Source organism: Zingiber officinale, chromosome 2B (assembly GCF_018446385.1).
Source record: "Zingiber officinale cultivar Zhangliang chromosome 2B, Zo_v1.1, whole genome shotgun sequence".
NCBI classification, from domain to species: Eukaryota; Viridiplantae; Streptophyta; class Magnoliopsida; order Zingiberales; family Zingiberaceae; genus Zingiber; species Zingiber officinale.
Genome location: NC_055989.1, coordinates 63,994,488 through 64,010,374, shown reverse-complemented (window position 1 = coordinate 64,010,374; position 15,887 = coordinate 63,994,488). Strand labels below are relative to the sequence as shown.

General features: G+C 38.6%; 2 protein-coding genes across 5 annotated transcripts; one reads left to right on the top strand and one right to left on the bottom strand.

Annotated features, from left to right (window-relative positions):
* Positions 1-208: 208 nt before the first annotated feature.
* Positions 209-9,810, top strand: LOC122045713 (NADPH:adrenodoxin oxidoreductase, mitochondrial-like). 4 transcript variants are annotated; one of them, XM_042606051.1, is made up of 15 exons: positions 209-401; positions 557-622; positions 793-957; positions 1,057-1,161; positions 2,385-2,498; positions 2,602-2,655; positions 3,370-3,486; positions 5,230-5,339; positions 5,652-5,725; positions 6,216-6,277; positions 8,144-8,339; positions 8,458-8,521; positions 8,626-8,693; positions 8,918-9,063; positions 9,301-9,810. In XM_042606051.1, the coding sequence occupies exons 3-15, from the start codon at positions 829-831 to the stop codon at positions 9,535-9,537; spliced, it is 1,476 nt and encodes a 491-aa protein (XP_042461985.1). In that variant the 5' UTR covers positions 209-401; positions 557-622; positions 793-828; the 3' UTR covers positions 9,538-9,810. The 4 variants fall into 4 exon arrangements, with proteins under 4 accessions (XP_042461985.1, XP_042461986.1, XP_042461987.1 ...); XM_042606052.1 differs by having other exon boundaries at positions 209-477; XM_042606053.1 differs by having other exon boundaries at positions 209-482; positions 2,400-2,498.
* A 1,881-nt stretch (positions 9,811-11,691) lies between these two features.
* LOC122045712 (auxin-responsive protein IAA21-like) lies at positions 11,692-14,922 on the bottom strand. Its single transcript, XM_042606048.1, has 5 exons — positions 14,202-14,922; positions 12,904-13,136; positions 12,690-12,831; positions 12,507-12,568; positions 11,692-12,012 (listed from the first exon to the last, which is right to left on the bottom strand). Exons 1-5 carry the CDS (start codon positions 14,603-14,605, stop codon positions 11,978-11,980), a joined length of 876 nt encoding a protein of 291 aa, XP_042461982.1. The 5' UTR covers positions 14,606-14,922; the 3' UTR covers positions 11,692-11,977.
* Between the last annotated feature and the right edge of the window lie 965 nt (positions 14,923-15,887).

The window sequence follows — 15,887 nt, the reverse complement described above, 5'->3', positions numbered from 1 at the left end:
ACGGTAGAAAAAGTCAAATTGTCAGAAGAATAATATAGGAAATACATTTAAAAAAATGTATTATTTGATAAATATGAAAATAACCTACGCCTTTTTATAAATTTAAATATCTATATAGACTCTATGATAAATTGTCGTATATTTTTATATAATTATAATTTTCTATTGTAATAATAACTATAAAATTGGAAATAAAGGAATCACTGCTGATTTGATTGATGAGGCTGTCCGAATCCCCTCTACCTCTCGCGACTTCCCCCGCCGCCGCCGCCGCCGCCGCCACCTTTGTTTCCCCCTTCCGATGGTCCCCTTCCCTTGTATCCTCTTTGTGTGATCGACGCCCCTGCAGTTGCTCTCATCACCTGCGAGCAGCCCGCGTTCGCTGTCATCCTGTGGTCGCAGTTACGTGCAGCCCCCATCTCCGGAATCAGTAGCCCTATCTCTTTATATTCTTCTGTCGCATCACCGCTTCGTGCGGTAACGTGCGTTTTGAGCATTGCTGTGATTTCGGAGTTTTGGGCATTTGTTAATGGTAAAAATTGATGTTTTCTTGCAGTTCTTAATCTCCAGCAGAGCCTGAGTCAGTGAGGATCGTCTTGCATCAACGAGGGAGCTTCGTGCGGTAAATATGAATGTTTCTAACTTAGTGGCTGTTGAGGAAACTGTCGTGTACTGTAGTGGGTTTCATATGCCAACGGCTGTAGTGACCTGCTTGGGGCGTGAAAGTTGATTTTTTTTTTTTTTTTTTGTTGCATGCCAATTTTTTTCTCATTTGGCACTCTTCTTGTATAGTTATTGTTACGCTCCCATTCGGGTTTTTAAGAAAGCATGATGATTGGGTTACTTCAGCGTGGGTGGAAACAGATCAGCTCTAAAAACTTTTGTTCCTTGAATCATAAACCTCTCCATGTTTGTGTCGTTGGCAGTGGTCCTGCTGGTTTTTACACAGCAGAGAAGGTTCTTTTTCTGATTGTCCCTTGTTCCTACTAAACTTTATGTTATTTATTTGTTTAGAAGTTGCAGATTTTGTTCAGTGTCATGATTTTTTGTTGGCAGATGTTAAAGGCACAGGAAAGGGCACAAGTTGACATTCTTGATCGATTGCCAACTCCATTTGGATTAGTTCGCTCAGGAGTAGCACCTGATCATCCTGAAACAAAGGCACGTTATGTTAATTTTTTATTTCATTTTTTTAAAGAATTTATATTGACAAATAGATTAACTATTTTCAGAGTTTTATTCTTGTCCGATTGCTAATTTCAAATGCAGAGATATTAAAACGAGCCTAATGCTACAAATCCGTGTACAAGAAATATAAAAATATGGTGATATAAAACAAGACTAAAATTATTTTGCTAGTTAAAGATTTTTTATCAGAACAGATAATCGTCAGATGGTTCTACAAGATAGATTATCTAGGTTTAGGCAGTGGCTGTCGTAAGTTCATTATGATTGAGTCAGGTTTTCATAGGTGGGGTTTGCTGCTGCCGGTTGGCATCTTGCAAAGTAATTTTTTCTGAAATACGAACAATAGATATCATTCATTACCTTCTTTCCAATGTCTTTCTTCATCAACTTGATATAATTGAGTAATTTAGATCTTGCTTGAGTTGTAATGGTGTTCCCTATTTTGTGGGAAATGAGGATAAGTTCAGCTTGATTAGAATTTTTTAGTTTAAATGTAATATTGGAGAATTGGAGTCTCGATCAAGAAGTTTTTTGAGGCATTGGATCCATGATATATGACTACAAAAACAAGGGTGATGAAGGGTTGGCGTTCAATGTGTGTACAAAGGCTTATGATTAAAAGGAGAAGGTGATGTTGCAACATTGTATCACATAACCTTTAGTCTGAGTTAGTGTTATTGAATCTAGGTCTTAACCCTAAACTTTTGAACCTTTCCCAAATGTTTTTAAATATCAGGCTGGGGTTTTCCTGGCTCGTTTTGGTTTGCTTGTAGCTGAAAATCCACCCTGAGAATTTTGGTTCCATATGGAAGAAATGCAACTTCCTAGACATTGTAAAGTATTAAGGCAACATAGAAAATGTGAGCCCTACTTGTCATCAATGTAGTTAGTTGAAGGTATTTGTAGATGCTTTTGGATATTCGCTTGGTAGGTATAGGTATTCTCTTGGTACTGATCATGATTCATTTGAATCATGTGTCCTTACGTAGCACTACCAAAAAACATATTATTTCGTCAAATTACTATAATCTCCCCTAGTTGCTCATGCTAATCATGTCGATTAAGTAATGTACTATGTTGACACTTGATAAAATTAGATATTCTAGTTGGTTTCTATTCTTTGTTATGTAGGTTCTCATTCTTTCGTTAGTATATGTCTATTTGTTGTGTTCAATTCATCATAAATTTGCCAACAGATTGTTATAAACCAGTTCTCTCGGGTTGCTTCGAACGAGAGATGCTCATTTTTTGGGAATGTGTCACTGGGTTCTGATGTTAATCTGCCTGAGCTCCGTGATATTTATGATGTGGTAAGTTTCATAAGGTCTGACGGTAGCAGATGTGGTTCATACTTCTTAATTTATATTTTTTCCATTTATATTCTTAATTCAGTCTTTATGGTTTCTTGGTCAGGTTGTTGTTGCATATGGTGCCGAAAGTGACAGATCTCTTGGAGTGCCTGGGGAAGTAAGTTTCTTTCAGTTGATCACGTTTGCATTCTCATCTCAACTGAGCACAAGTATGGAATTATGCATCTATTGGGTAGTACATGTATTGTTTATATGTTTTCGCTTGTCTCAGGCTTTATGGGTTGACAACAACACTGTAGAAGTTGTGTTGCAGTGCTAATGTTTGAAATGTTGCTTGTGACCAGTGTTCCACTAGTTCAATATGCCACTATATAATGTATGAATGAAATAAAACTTGATAGTTTTGTTTTACTTATCATTATGGAGTGAATGTTCAAAAGTTTGAATCTTAATACTTAGAAACTATGAGATATTTGATAAAATGGTGGAACATCTAAATGGATGAAGAGTACATTTTCATTCTCATAATTGTCTCAGAAATTTCAACTAGCTATAGCAACAGTCACTGCAGCAGGCAATGGAAAAATAGAGGGTTTTAAAGTAAAAAATTAAACAATTTTGTTTAGTACTGTGTATTTTATCAAAACATGGCATAGTATGATTGGAAGTGTGGAACATAGCAACATGAGGTTATGATACCAGTAAAATTATTAAAGCATTCACTTTTACTTAAACTTTGTGATAATTTTAGGTTCTTAATCTGTCTCCAGCCAACTCCAGTAGTAATACATTTCTTTCAGATATTTATTCTTTTTGAATTATTCTTTTGCCAATGTCTATTCATTTTCAACTTCTACATTTTATGTTTTAGGATTTGATGGGGATACACTCAGCTAGAGAGTTTGTGTGGTGGTACAATGGACACCCTGACTATCATAACATGACACCTGATTTGAAGAGCACAGATACAGCTGTTGTACTTGGACAGGTATCTTACTGAAATTTATTTGCTGGATTCTATACTCACGTGACTGATGCTAACAAAAATTGTAACATTTTTGAAATTTGTGGTGGTTAATCACATCGAAGTATGTTGTTTCAGACTAAAGATACCTAGAATCTGGATCATTAATCATGCCAATGGGTAGGTTGAGTTTTCCCATTGTGATTCTTCTGCATCCATTCCATGCTTGAAGATTTCATTGTTGTTTTCTCTGATGGTACATCTGGATCATGGACTGAAATTGATAGAATGTGACAATTGTTTTTAGAAATTGGAACAGAAGGCATGTAATAAGACTATGTATTTAGTCTATAGAATGGAATAGATGGTTCATTTTTACTTGTATATTATGTAGACATATTATACATAACCCTCACTATGTCTAGTTTGCTTGGAACACATGGGTTGCTTAGTCCACACTGTTTGCCCCAATTGCTTGGCTTGCTGACACTGTTTGCCTCAATTGCTTGACTTGCTCACTCACCTGACCCATCCTACTTGTCTGATCTGCTTGGTCTGCTTTGCCATTGTGATCTTCCCAGTGTATCCGAATTGCTCAACTTACCAGGCCTATCCATTTTGCCCAACTTGCTAGACCTATTTTCCCACTCATTCATCCGGACTAGCTCAGCCCATCCATCTCAACAAATCCACCCGGTCCACCTAATCAGCTGCTCCTCCCGTCCAACTAGCCCACCCTCCCAATTCGTCTATTTTTCTTGGCTCTCTCAATCTCAATCTGTTCATCCTTTTGGTTTGACTCATTCAACCCACTTGGTTGGCCTAACTTGTCCACCCTACTAAGAACGTGATCATTGGAAAATGGGTAGAAGAGGAATATGTATTCCTTGGAATAGCAAAAGGGATGGCTATGCAGGATCATTAAGGAATAACAATCCTAGGAATTAGTTTTTCAAATTCATTCACCCAACCAAATATAGGATACCTATTCCATGAAAATTAATAAGGAATAGAAATAGAATAGCTAACCTTGCAAACCAAATGCACTATTAGCACCCGCACCCTTATCTTAGCTTATACTCCCAAATTTCCTCTTATCATGAGATACTCCTAGATTGGTTCACTGTCCCTTCTGCCATTGTTTTTTGACTAATTTTGTTTACTGTTCTGTTAGTATTCTCCAATTTCTCTCACCAATCTCCCATCTACCCGGAACCCAGGTACATTTATTATTCTAATCTATTCTCCAATAGCGGCATTATACTATTGCCTAAAAATTAAAGGTTCTTTGCAATTATTCCTAAAATGCAGGAGTTTATTCAAATAAGTCTTGTTCAAAGTCAAGTTGTTTTTCTTTAGGTTGATCTCTTTGTATGATTCTTGAAAACACCTTCTCACCACCTCACCTGCATTTAAAATGACTGTCAAAACTACTTGCATTTCATTTTTTTTTCTTTCCAGTTGATGGCTTTCTTGTTATATATATATTTCAAACTTAACATCAAGGCATATCAAGTTTCTTGAGCATCTGCATGTGGAGAAGTTTGATTTACATATGATCAGGAACAGAGTTTTCATAAAAGACTGTTATGTTGTTTGAAGCAAAAATGTGGTTTATTACCTATTCAGTAGAGGAAAATGTACATTATTTTGTTTGCATTTCAATTTAGTTTTGAAATGTTAGTTCTAATGTGTACCGTCTTTCATTCATCTCATGGTTGTTCCCCTCAATATTTCAATTCCAATTCCAAATGCCTTTGCTTTCAGGGGAATGTGGCCTTGGATGTGGCACGTATTCTTTTGCGATCGACCAGTGAATTGCAGAAAACAGATATTGCTGAGCATGCTTTAGTTTCTCTTCATGAGAGCACCATAAGGTTTTCAGCTCAGCCGATTGTTCATTTGTTCTACATTAATGTTCACCTTGCAAAATCTGTTCCCAATACTGATTTTTTTCTTTTTGGTGAAAAGCCCCCCAAAGACCCCTATTGTTGAAAGCACCCAAAAGGGCCTATTTTTTCTGAAAACTCCCTATTAAGGCCTCATCTTCATCAAAAAGGCATTTTGATTTTTTTTTTTTAGTATATTGAGGCCTTATAGGAAGTTTTTAGAACAGAAGGTTTTCTATGGGTATTTGTAGACAATGGGGGTTTTGTTTGGGCTTTCGCCCATTTTTCTTCTTTACAAAGAAAGGTTTATTTGGTTGGAAGACGGGGCCCAGCACAGATGGCATGCACTGCAAAGGAACTGCGTGAAATCTTAGGTATGGCTTGTTTTCAGATATGTTGTAGTTTACAACAGCATTTTTCTTCTAGGAAAAGTATTGCTGTGAAAGAAACTGGCATCTAATCCATCTTTATGGAAAAGTTTTCCAACCTCCTAAAGTAGGTTATAGTGCATATCATCTTTTGGGAGATAGTTATTCCTTTGTGCAAGATTCTAACTCTTAGAGCAACATATTGAGTTTATTGAATGATATAAAATCATGAAAAGAATAAGAGCTGATCATTTAATAATTTGAATTTCAAGCCTTTAAGAAAACATGAACACTGGCAGAGCAAAAAGATTAAGGGATTAGATGCCTGATGCCATTAGCTGTGGCAGATGCAAAGTGCTTTTTACCTGTTGGATACATATCTGTCCATTCCACGTGTTAGCCTACTTAACTTATTATAGAAACAATAACTTGATAGTGAGCCCCTAACCTTTATGGTGTTCAATGGAGATTACAGTTATTTTTGAATGTCATGCAGGTGTGAAAGATCTCCGAGTTCACATCGATGAACCTAACTTGGTTATATCCCCTGCTGAAGAAGTATGTATATATATATATATATATATCTTTTTTTTTTAAAAAAAGAACCATGTATATATTCACTAGCAACTATAAGCTTATTTGTTTGTGTTCTATTTTTTTTTTTTGTGATTCCGCTTTTTTATTGTCTAGCGTCATTATCACAAGTTTGGTCAAACAATTTCATCTCATTAATTAACTCCTGAAAATAGCACTGTGTTCTATTTCGGATCTTTTTTTATCCCTGATAATTTATAACTAACATATATGGTGCTTACAGTCTAAGATATATCTGTGGCCACTTTTTAGCATTCTGTGCTTGTCTAATATATGGTCACAAGAGTTCATCTAAGTTCACACTATTTACCACTGCATACCGGCAAATGCCCTGTAGATCCGGTATACATTAACAATGCAGTCTGTATCTTGTTTTTTTTTCCCTTCACATCTTATGTGTGAGATTTTTTAGCAGCAGCTTAACCTATAGCCTTTCCTTCCACATTGAAGCAGATATTACTTTCAAACATTCTACTTGAGTTGCAAGTTATAGTTATATCAAATTCATTTATTTCCTAACGAAATTTTATTTTCTATCTCATTTAGATAGCAAGGAATAATATATTCACCATGAATAATTGCTAGATGGCTTAACTCTTGCCTTTTAGTACAACTTTTGATTATATTTTCCTATTTTCTTTTAAAATAGAAATTCATAGTTTATTTAGAAGTTTGAACATAATGTTGGTTTTAGTTGTAGGAATAACTAAAGGAACATTGTTAACGCTAGTCTTGGTCTCAAGAGTTGAGGAAAACTGATGAGGTACATGCAGGTTCTGCTGGTTATCACCTCTTTATTGTCTAGCATCATTGCCTCAACTTTGGTCAATCAATTTCATTGCGTGAATAAATCAAATCCTAATTGGGTTCTCTTTTATTCCTGATAATTTAAAACATCATGCATATGGTGCCTACAAGCTAACATATATGTGTGGCCACTGGGACATGTTATATGTGGCATAGTGTCTCGTCCAATATATGGGTGCAATAGTTTATTGGAATTAAGTTGGCTTTGTTTATCATTGCATTCTATCAAATGCACAATAAGTTTGGTCAAGGTTTAAAGTCTCAATCTGATTCGGATTATCGGCTAGAGGCCGGACGATATTGTTTCAAAAAAGGTATCATCTTATTTTGGTCAGGTGTCAATCTGAGGAGGAGGTGGCCGAGGAAGAGGAGTATGAGGTAGAGGAGGTGCAAGAGGAAGAGGTGGATGGTGTGGAGGAAAAGGTGGAAGAATCGGGTACCTTGGAGGAACATTTGGCTTGTAGAGGAGGAAGGTGGAGCTTCTTGTGGCACACACGGAAACTCAGAGGAGGGCAGAGCTTCTCGTGGCTGTGTTAGGGGTTGGCATCTTTGATGAGGAAGACTAAGCTTCTAGTGGCTGTGTCGGGGGTTTGGAGTATCTTAGAGGAGGAAGGTGCAGCTTCTCACGGCCATGCTGGGGGGCTTGGAGTGTCTTGGAGGAGAACGGTGGAGCTTCTTGCAGGAATGTCGAGGGCTCAAGGCATTTTGTACCATCTTGCATGCTGGTTGGTCACCAGACCAATAAATGCTGATCGTGCTGGCCGGCATGAAACAAAGTTTGAACCTGTGGTAATATTTGTGCTGGTTATAGAATTAACTGAAGAAACATTGTCAATGCTAGTATTGGTCCTAAGACTAGATGAAAAAGGTGGACGATTATTGTAGGTTTGGCTGTTCATTGTCAATTAATTCTGCAAACATGGTTCATTTTCTTAAAACTATACTTGTATTAAAGATGAATCATCTAGCATTACTACCGTCCCTAAAGTATTGGAGCTTATGCTTATTCTTGCTATGTTATAGGAAGAACTGAAGAATAGCAGAATTCATAGACGGGTTTATGATTTGCTATGTAAATCAGCTACTTCCCATCAACAATGTGATCTTGTTGCCCAGCGAGAATTGAACTTCAAATTTTTCAGGAAACCTTTCAGGTTCTTACCTTCAGAGGATCCATTAAGAGTTGGAGGTGTGTGTCTTGAGAAGACTTGTCTGAAAGGTTAGATCTATGTAGCAATTAGCTCTTCATGGGAAAGTATGTGTTCTTTTCCAATTTACTTTCGAATGCAAGATTTATTAGTTTCTGACTATCATGTGCATATGCTTTATTCAAATAGAAAATGGTCTCTCTGGCAAACAAGTTGCGGTTGGAACTGGTGAATTTGAGGAACTCGGTTGTGGGTAGACACTTCAATTTACCTTCTTGCTTTTTGTTTTCCTTCTCGGGAGTAATTTGAATGTAGAGAATGCTCGCTTTCTTATATAATTCCATACTCTATTTTTAGATTGGTCTTGAAGAGCATTGGTTACAAGTCTCTACCAGTTAATGGATTGCCTTTTGATGATTACAAAGGTCAGTTTTCTTGCTTCTTCCCAGTGTCCATGCTTGAACACGAAATGGTTTCCTGACCTAAACAACTTTTCTTTTCAGAAATTTATTGCTTTAATTATACAGTTACTTCGTTTGCCATTGTGGAAACTCAGTTATTATATACTTAGCAATTACTGTGGAATTAGTCTGATCCAATTATTTTGTATCATGACATTGATTTCTTCTACAATAATGAATTTTCACAGGCGTAGTACCCAATGTGAAGGGTAGAGTGCTGAGCGGCAACCAGGATGAGCAAGCAAACTTGGAGAAAGGTTTATATGTCGTCGGGTGGTTGAAAAGAGGACCAACAGGAATTATTGGAACAAACCTGTACTGCGCCGAAGAAACAGTACGTTAACATCTCATCAAATAGGAATATTCTCATACTTTCATTTACGAGATGCGGTAGTAACATCAACCATTATTTTGACCGTAAACAAGAACAATTTACGTTCACAAGCAAGCTTGCATTTTGATTCGATACTATGCATAAACTCTCTCTGCTTGGAGTATATGCCCACCTTGAGGCATACAACTATTCTTCTTCTAGTGCGCATCAGCAAGACGAGTGGTGTTGAAATTGCAGGTAGCGAGTATTTTAGAGGATCTGGACAATGGTTTGATCGCGTCAGCTACTACACCCAAACCAGGAAGGAAATGTCTACTCCAGGTTCTCGAAAGTAAGAACGTAAAATATGTTACTTTCAGTGGATGGGAGAAGATAGATGCCAAAGAAAAATTTGAAGGTGAACTGAGAAACAAACCAAGAGAGAAGCTGACGGAATGGGATGAACTCCTCAAAGTTGCACATCATGAACACTGATCGTTAAAAGTACACAAACAAATGCATCTTATTAATAAGCTGTTGCTGAAGCCTCAAGGTTTGCTTCCATTAAGAATGCTGCAACAATGTTCTTTGCTCGTGTAAGTTTTTGTATTTTTTTTCACCTAGTAATAAAGGATGGACAAAAACCCAACTAATTCGCATGACATCACATTTTATCATGGGCAGCTTGCTTAAGAACATTGTGTGTTTCTTTATGGAATATGGTAATTCTTTAAGCATCCACCAAATCAGAGATGCCATTGAGAGCTACAACCAGTGGAGCTTTATTTCAACTAGAACTCTGATTCTTATGCTCAGTTTACTTTCTTTCCTCCATTGTCTTCTTGAGCATGCCTTTTGTTGCTTGTCGCAAGTCCAACAACGAGTTTGTGGCCAGCTTGCAGATGCTGCCTCTTTGTGAGCTCGCGGCTAGGCGGCCATCACTTGCTGCGAGTCCAACAGCAAGCTCACTTGCTGCAAAGCTAACAATAAGCTCACAGCTAGCTCATGAGCTCGCAGCAATGCTTTGCCCCAAGCTCATGGTTGATTTGCGTCAACTGCTTGGTCCATCCTTCTGTTGTCCATCTTTCTGACTAAATTGGCCAATTGGGCATTAGTGAGGAAAAACTATTTCCTAAAGTAACAAAAGCTAACACCAACTGATTTGTTTCCCATTCTTACTATGGTTGTGTGTCGACAGGAAGACCTGCTAAAACTATAAATAACTAACACAGACCTTGAGGTAGCGAAACGATACAAGCTTCCCTGCCAACCCTACTGGTTTTAGTGTTCAGGGTGATTACACTTCGACCCACACAGGCAATCGACAACAAACGAAGAAGCTAGCTCACAACAAAGGAGTAAAGGAGAGGTCTGTTTGACGAGTGCATCGTGTTCCCATCAAATACCATGGATGGTCAAGTCAACGAACAATTTGACGTGCGCGTTCTCTAGAGATCGTTAGCGAAGAGGACCTGAAACACACTTCAACATAGGGTTAGAATAACGCAGGGAGAGATCTCGGTAAAAGCCATTTGACATAGGGTTTGCTTGAAGTATGAAGCTAGTGCTGGAGTAAAAAGAAGAAGATCCGAGAGTTCGATGTAATCGAAGAGAGTGAGAGTGTTTCCTTTGCATTTACCTCCTTTATGGTTTATATAGTTGTCAGAAGAGTATCTCCATGTCAGAGCCAATGAGGAGACTAGATTCGTAAATCATTAGCTGTTTCTCCATCCACTAAGCACCACGTGTTTGAAGGAGGGTATATAGGAGACCAAATCTAATAACCGCATAACCGTTTCTCCATTCACCCGATGCCATGTGTTTTGGAATATTTATCATCATTGTCTGCATCTTCTGTGGAAAACGACCTCATCAACGAGGGTTTGGTATGGGTCCAATTCGAGGACGGATGATGAAATGACATCGATGTTGAGTGACTTTGAGGATAGATAAAGTCGGCGATTGAAACTGAGGTAAGGAGGATATCAACGACTAAGGCTAAGAGAAGATGTCGGGACCTAAGACTGAGGCAGAAATAATGTCGAGATAATGAAACTGAGATAGAGGGGATGCCAACAATTGAAGTTGAGACATGGATGAATGTCGATGACTGAGACCAAGAGGCGTAGGGGATGTTAGCAACTAAATCATAGAGGGTGTCGGGATCTGAGACTAAGAAATGGAGAATGTCGGCGATTGAGGCCGAGACACGAAGGGATCTAAGCCTGCAATATAGATGAAATCAACAACTGATACCGAGGGTCTGAGGTCAAGACACAATAGTTGTTTTGTCTCCCAACAGATTCTATTTCTGGGAATGTGTACTGTGTAGGCTCGATCAAACCCAAATCCCATCTAGATTGAGTCCAATTCCCTTTGAGTCGCGTCCAACTCACATGGACTGACAGGCAGCATTATCTGGGTCATGTGGAGCTACAGAATGCCACCCCATCACATCATATGCAAAATTTACAAGATTTTGTTTCAATCATCCGCTAAAAAGTAACATAATAGCGACGAATTGAGACATGGTCCGTTGTACAGATAAACAACCACAACAACAATAGAATCTTACTTTCGGTAACTAGCTAATCGACTACATAAAAAACCGGCTAAAAGTATTGACAAAATTATAGTCCTTTCATCATATGAAGTTAGACGAACCCAGTCAGGCGTTCAATGGTATTCGTATGGAAGGCCTACTTTACAGCCAATAATAACATTCAAATGTCGCAAGCAGCAAGCCTACCATTTACATTGCAGAAACGAAAGAAGCATGGAAGAGGCAGACTAGTCTAAACTTATTTCGCAAAACAAGATAGGGAACCTACTTGCAAGTCTTACTCACAAGATACATCAAACAATTGCTAACTAAAACCCCTTCGACTCTATTCGCAGTCGCACCTGCAGCTTCTGATTCATGTGTGTCACGCGTCTAGTTGTGGTTCCGGGACTTTGTGCCCTTTGGAGCTAGAGAAAAAAAAAAACAGTCATGTTAGGCCCAATGGCACATCGAAGTGTGAGCAACTATCAGGAGTCATGCGATACGTTGTTTATGTTCAAATTCGACTAAGTCTCATTGAGGTTAATGACATTTAAATATGAATCACTCCCGATTACTGAGGTTTGACTACTAAATTTTATCTATCCATCGATCTATATGCATTGTTATTGTAGGTAGTAATATTTAGATCTCTTACATCATTTATTCGAGTTAAATATCTTGTTTTGGAGCTACAACTGATAAATATACTCAAATAGTAGTATTATTCTATTTCATCTTTTCTAATAATTCTAAACATTGCCTGACATTCTAATCCATCGATAAATTTAACTATTTTTTTGTTCCAGAAACTGAGATGTATACGATACAATGCAAGTTGTTTGCAATCTACAAGCACTTACCGGTACATGATTTTGAGATCTAGTAAATGAAACAGAAGAACTGAAAGGATTATACTTACCTAGACCAATAGCATCCGAACTTTTCATGATCCGAAGCCGCCTACAGGAGTCTGTGAACATCCTGAAATGAAACAAGCATTGACAAGTCGATCGCCTTATCTTCCTTACAACCCTCAGGATTATCGTATGCAAAAAAAAAAAAAAAAGAAAAACAATATACATTAAACAGATTAGGTACTGACCCCCATGGCACATCACCAACAAGCATCCAGTCTCCGTCCTTATCTTCATAAGTAAGTACGTATTCAGAACCATTTAGAAGGTCGGTCAAACGATTCTCGGATAATCCCTCATTGCCTGGTGTTACTTGAGAATCACACTGACCTGAAAAACATGAAATGACAAAACAATTTACACCCAGAAAAAGAAATATAAAGGTAAAACTAAACTGCTCACCGATCGTGAAGCATCTGAACATTTTCTCGAGTGCCAATGAAAGTTCTTTGTAGTTTTTGTATATTTTGAGATCAACTTTTCTAAGATAAGGAGCTCCATCCATGCTAACCTTCACATATAGGCAATTTAGCCCTTGTTTACCCTCGGCATCATCTTTAGTTTTCGATGGATTTGTGGCCATGGTACTATTCTTTCGATGACTTCGGACCGGTGGCCAACCAACCACCTGTGCCCTGCCATGAAAAGAACATATTCAATTTTCTAACTGAAGTTTCAATCGCACGAAATATAGAATCTCCATCAAATATGATAGACCAATAGGGCTATCTTGTTTATCCAAAATGCTAAAGACCTGAATCGAACATAATTTCTGTTTATTGATAGCCAATTCTAAGCCAGAACACAAGAAATCTGAAGAAAAGCATTTCAGTATCAAAATATATGATACCCTAATGCTTTATCGTTGTATGGCAATGAAGTACACAGATACTTGTTTCTCTTTTTCTGAAATTTAGAAATAAACAAGCAAAAGTTAACATTGAAGAGATATTTGGAACCTTTTGGTAAAGTAAATCTACAGTGTTCTTTCCTTCATCCTTGTGTTACGATAACTCTTTTGGTTTGTGCTTCGCGTTGCTAGCTAGCTACCTACCATAGAAATATTTCGTAGAATTTCCATCACCGTGGCTAAGACTATCTAATGTATTCTCACCCACAAAACAACCTCACCTCATCCTCCTCTACTTGCACCACCATGGACCACCACAATTGCGCCTTCACTTTCGGGTAGTGGACGATATTAAAGATTCAACCGTAATCAAACTTAGCCTCCCTCTTGTTTGCATCCAAGACATGTCTGCTTCAATAATGACTCCCCAATTGTCAAATTGAAGTGTTGCTACCAATTATTATTACAAGCATATTGTCGTCGAGCAAGATAATACTAATAGTCCTTAAGATCATTCCCTCATTCAATCAACATTAGGTGATACTATGTTATCCTTGTAAGAAAACACGCAAATCATCCCCTAAGAATGCACAGATCATTGTTGGTGGGTTGTTCGATTTGGCATTAGCAGTAATCCAAAAAATCTCTATTTCTCAAACTTCAAAAACCTCTGTATGAGTTCCCTCTCGTTTCTGAAGATCTAAACTATGAAGATCTTTCTTCAACTATGAAGATATAAACTTAGTTATCTAGGAAAAGGAACTGAATCCAAAAATCTCAACTTTCAATGCATATGAAGATGCCAAAAATCTCAACTTTCAATGTCTCAATCACAACCGGAGCAACTTACTTCGCCGCCGGAGCCACCGAGCGATCTCTCCCAATGGAACCGCCGCAGTGAGCTGCCACCTTCCCTACATTCCCTTGTTCTGAGGCCTGGCCCGAGGTCGATAGCAAGCAGCCGCCTTTCACCAAGTCCACCTCAGACCCGCCCTCGCCGGCCGCAAGGCCCCACTCCCACTTCCCGGCATTATCGATGGCGTCGCAGAACCCCCTCTTGGCGCCGGAGGCGAAGCTCTTGGGGAGAAGATCTAGGGTTAGCCCGACCTTGTCGTCCCGGTGGTGCGACTCTGACCCAGGCTGCCCCAACCTGAGCTCCGTCGCCCTGAGGTTGAGAGCCCCTTCCTCGCCGCCTCCAACGGAAAACTCCCGCTCCGAGGCGCCTATGTAGTCTTGCTCCACACGCAGCGACATCTACCTCTCTAGCAAATCACAGATCGAACTGGTGGCGATCCGACGGCCGCTCAGGCGGTAGATCAGCAAAGACAAGGGAGACAGTAAAGAAAGGTGGAAAAGGAGCCATCTTTGGGCTTGGTTTTGTCGTCGATTCACCACGGCAGCTTCTTGGACACGGGGCTCCTTGTTAGAGTATCCACAAACTGGACTGTGATTGGATGCCAAAAAGCATAATAATACGGTCTACGAAATCCATGACCAATAAAGAAGAAAAGCTAAAAGCTTGGCCGTGCTCGCTTGCATCCATGGCTCATGGCTGGACCACAGAGTTGAGTAATTCACACGGTTGTTTCAGAGGAGAAGAAGAAGACAAAAACAAAAAAAACCACCTTGAGTGCTTCGGTGTCTAGGTGTCTACCAATTCCTATCCAGCATGAACGGACAAGGTTGGATCTTATCCCAGCCCGACCAAACAGGCCACGCCACGCCACGCCACGCCACGCTACGCCACGTCCGGAACCACCGTCGGAGTTCGGATACGTGCAACAATCGGCAGTTGCTCTCGCGCGGCCACGCAGCAGCCGGAGTTGAAAGAGACGAGGAGGGCGGCGCCTCGTGGGCGAGGCTCGCGGTGTAGGCCCACCCTGTCGCCTTGATCTGCTCACAATAGAGAAAGCTCGCACTCGGCCGAGCTGTTCAATCCATTTGACCTGTTCCATCTACTTGCCCTGTTTTAGTGCAGTTTCTCGGTTTAAGCAGGAACTGAGAGATGATCTTTGCACACTGCTTCTGTGAGACTCTGTTAGAAAAGAGAATGAGAAAATTAATTAAAAAATTTGTATTAAATCATAATTTTAAATTTTATGAATATATATATATATATATATATATATATATATATATATATATATATATATATATATACAGATTTGATACTGCGCGTGACGGTACAGTACGCGACTGTGCGCGTCACGCGCAGTATCAAATTTTTTTTAATTTTTAAATTAAAAAATAATTAAAATTTTTTTTTACGATTTTATTTATAGAGTTCAGGCTTTGGGTATAGTGTTAAAACTATTTTTTTTTTTAGATTTTAATTATAGGGTTTAGACTTTCTAATTAGGTTATAGTGTTTGGTTTAAAAAAAAAATTAAAATAAAATTAATTTAAGTATTTATTGAATATTGTAATGTGTTTAGGGGATATATCTATATATTAAATTTTAAATAAGGAAATGTTGAATTTTTAAAATTCAAAAAACAAAAACAAAAACAAAAAAAAAAACAAAAAAAGCACTGTT

Excerpts from the sequence above, each read along its gene's own strand:
- LOC122045713 (XM_042606051.1), top strand. The coding sequence starts at position 829 with ATGATGATTGGGTTACTTCAGCGTGGGTGGAAACAGATCAGCTCTAAA. Across the intron at positions 2,499-2,601 it reads TCCGTGATATTTATGATGTG|GTTGTTGTTGCATATGGTGC; the intron begins GTAAGTTTCATA and ends TTTCTTGGTCAG. Across the intron at positions 5,726-6,215 it reads GGAACTGCGTGAAATCTTAG|GTGTGAAAGATCTCCGAGTT; the intron begins GTATGGCTTGTT and ends AATGTCATGCAG.
- LOC122045712 (XM_042606048.1), bottom strand. The coding sequence starts at position 14,605 with ATGTCGCTGCGTGTGGAGCAAGACTACATAGGCGCCTCGGAGCGGGAG. Across the intron at positions 13,137-14,201 it reads TCGGTGGCTCCGGCGGCGAA|GGCACAGGTGGTTGGTTGGC; the intron begins GTAAGTTGCTCC and ends TTTTCATGGCAG. Across the intron at positions 12,832-12,903 it reads GTTCAGATGCTTCACGATCG|GTCAGTGTGATTCTCAAGTA; the intron begins GTGAGCAGTTTA and ends CATGTTTTTCAG.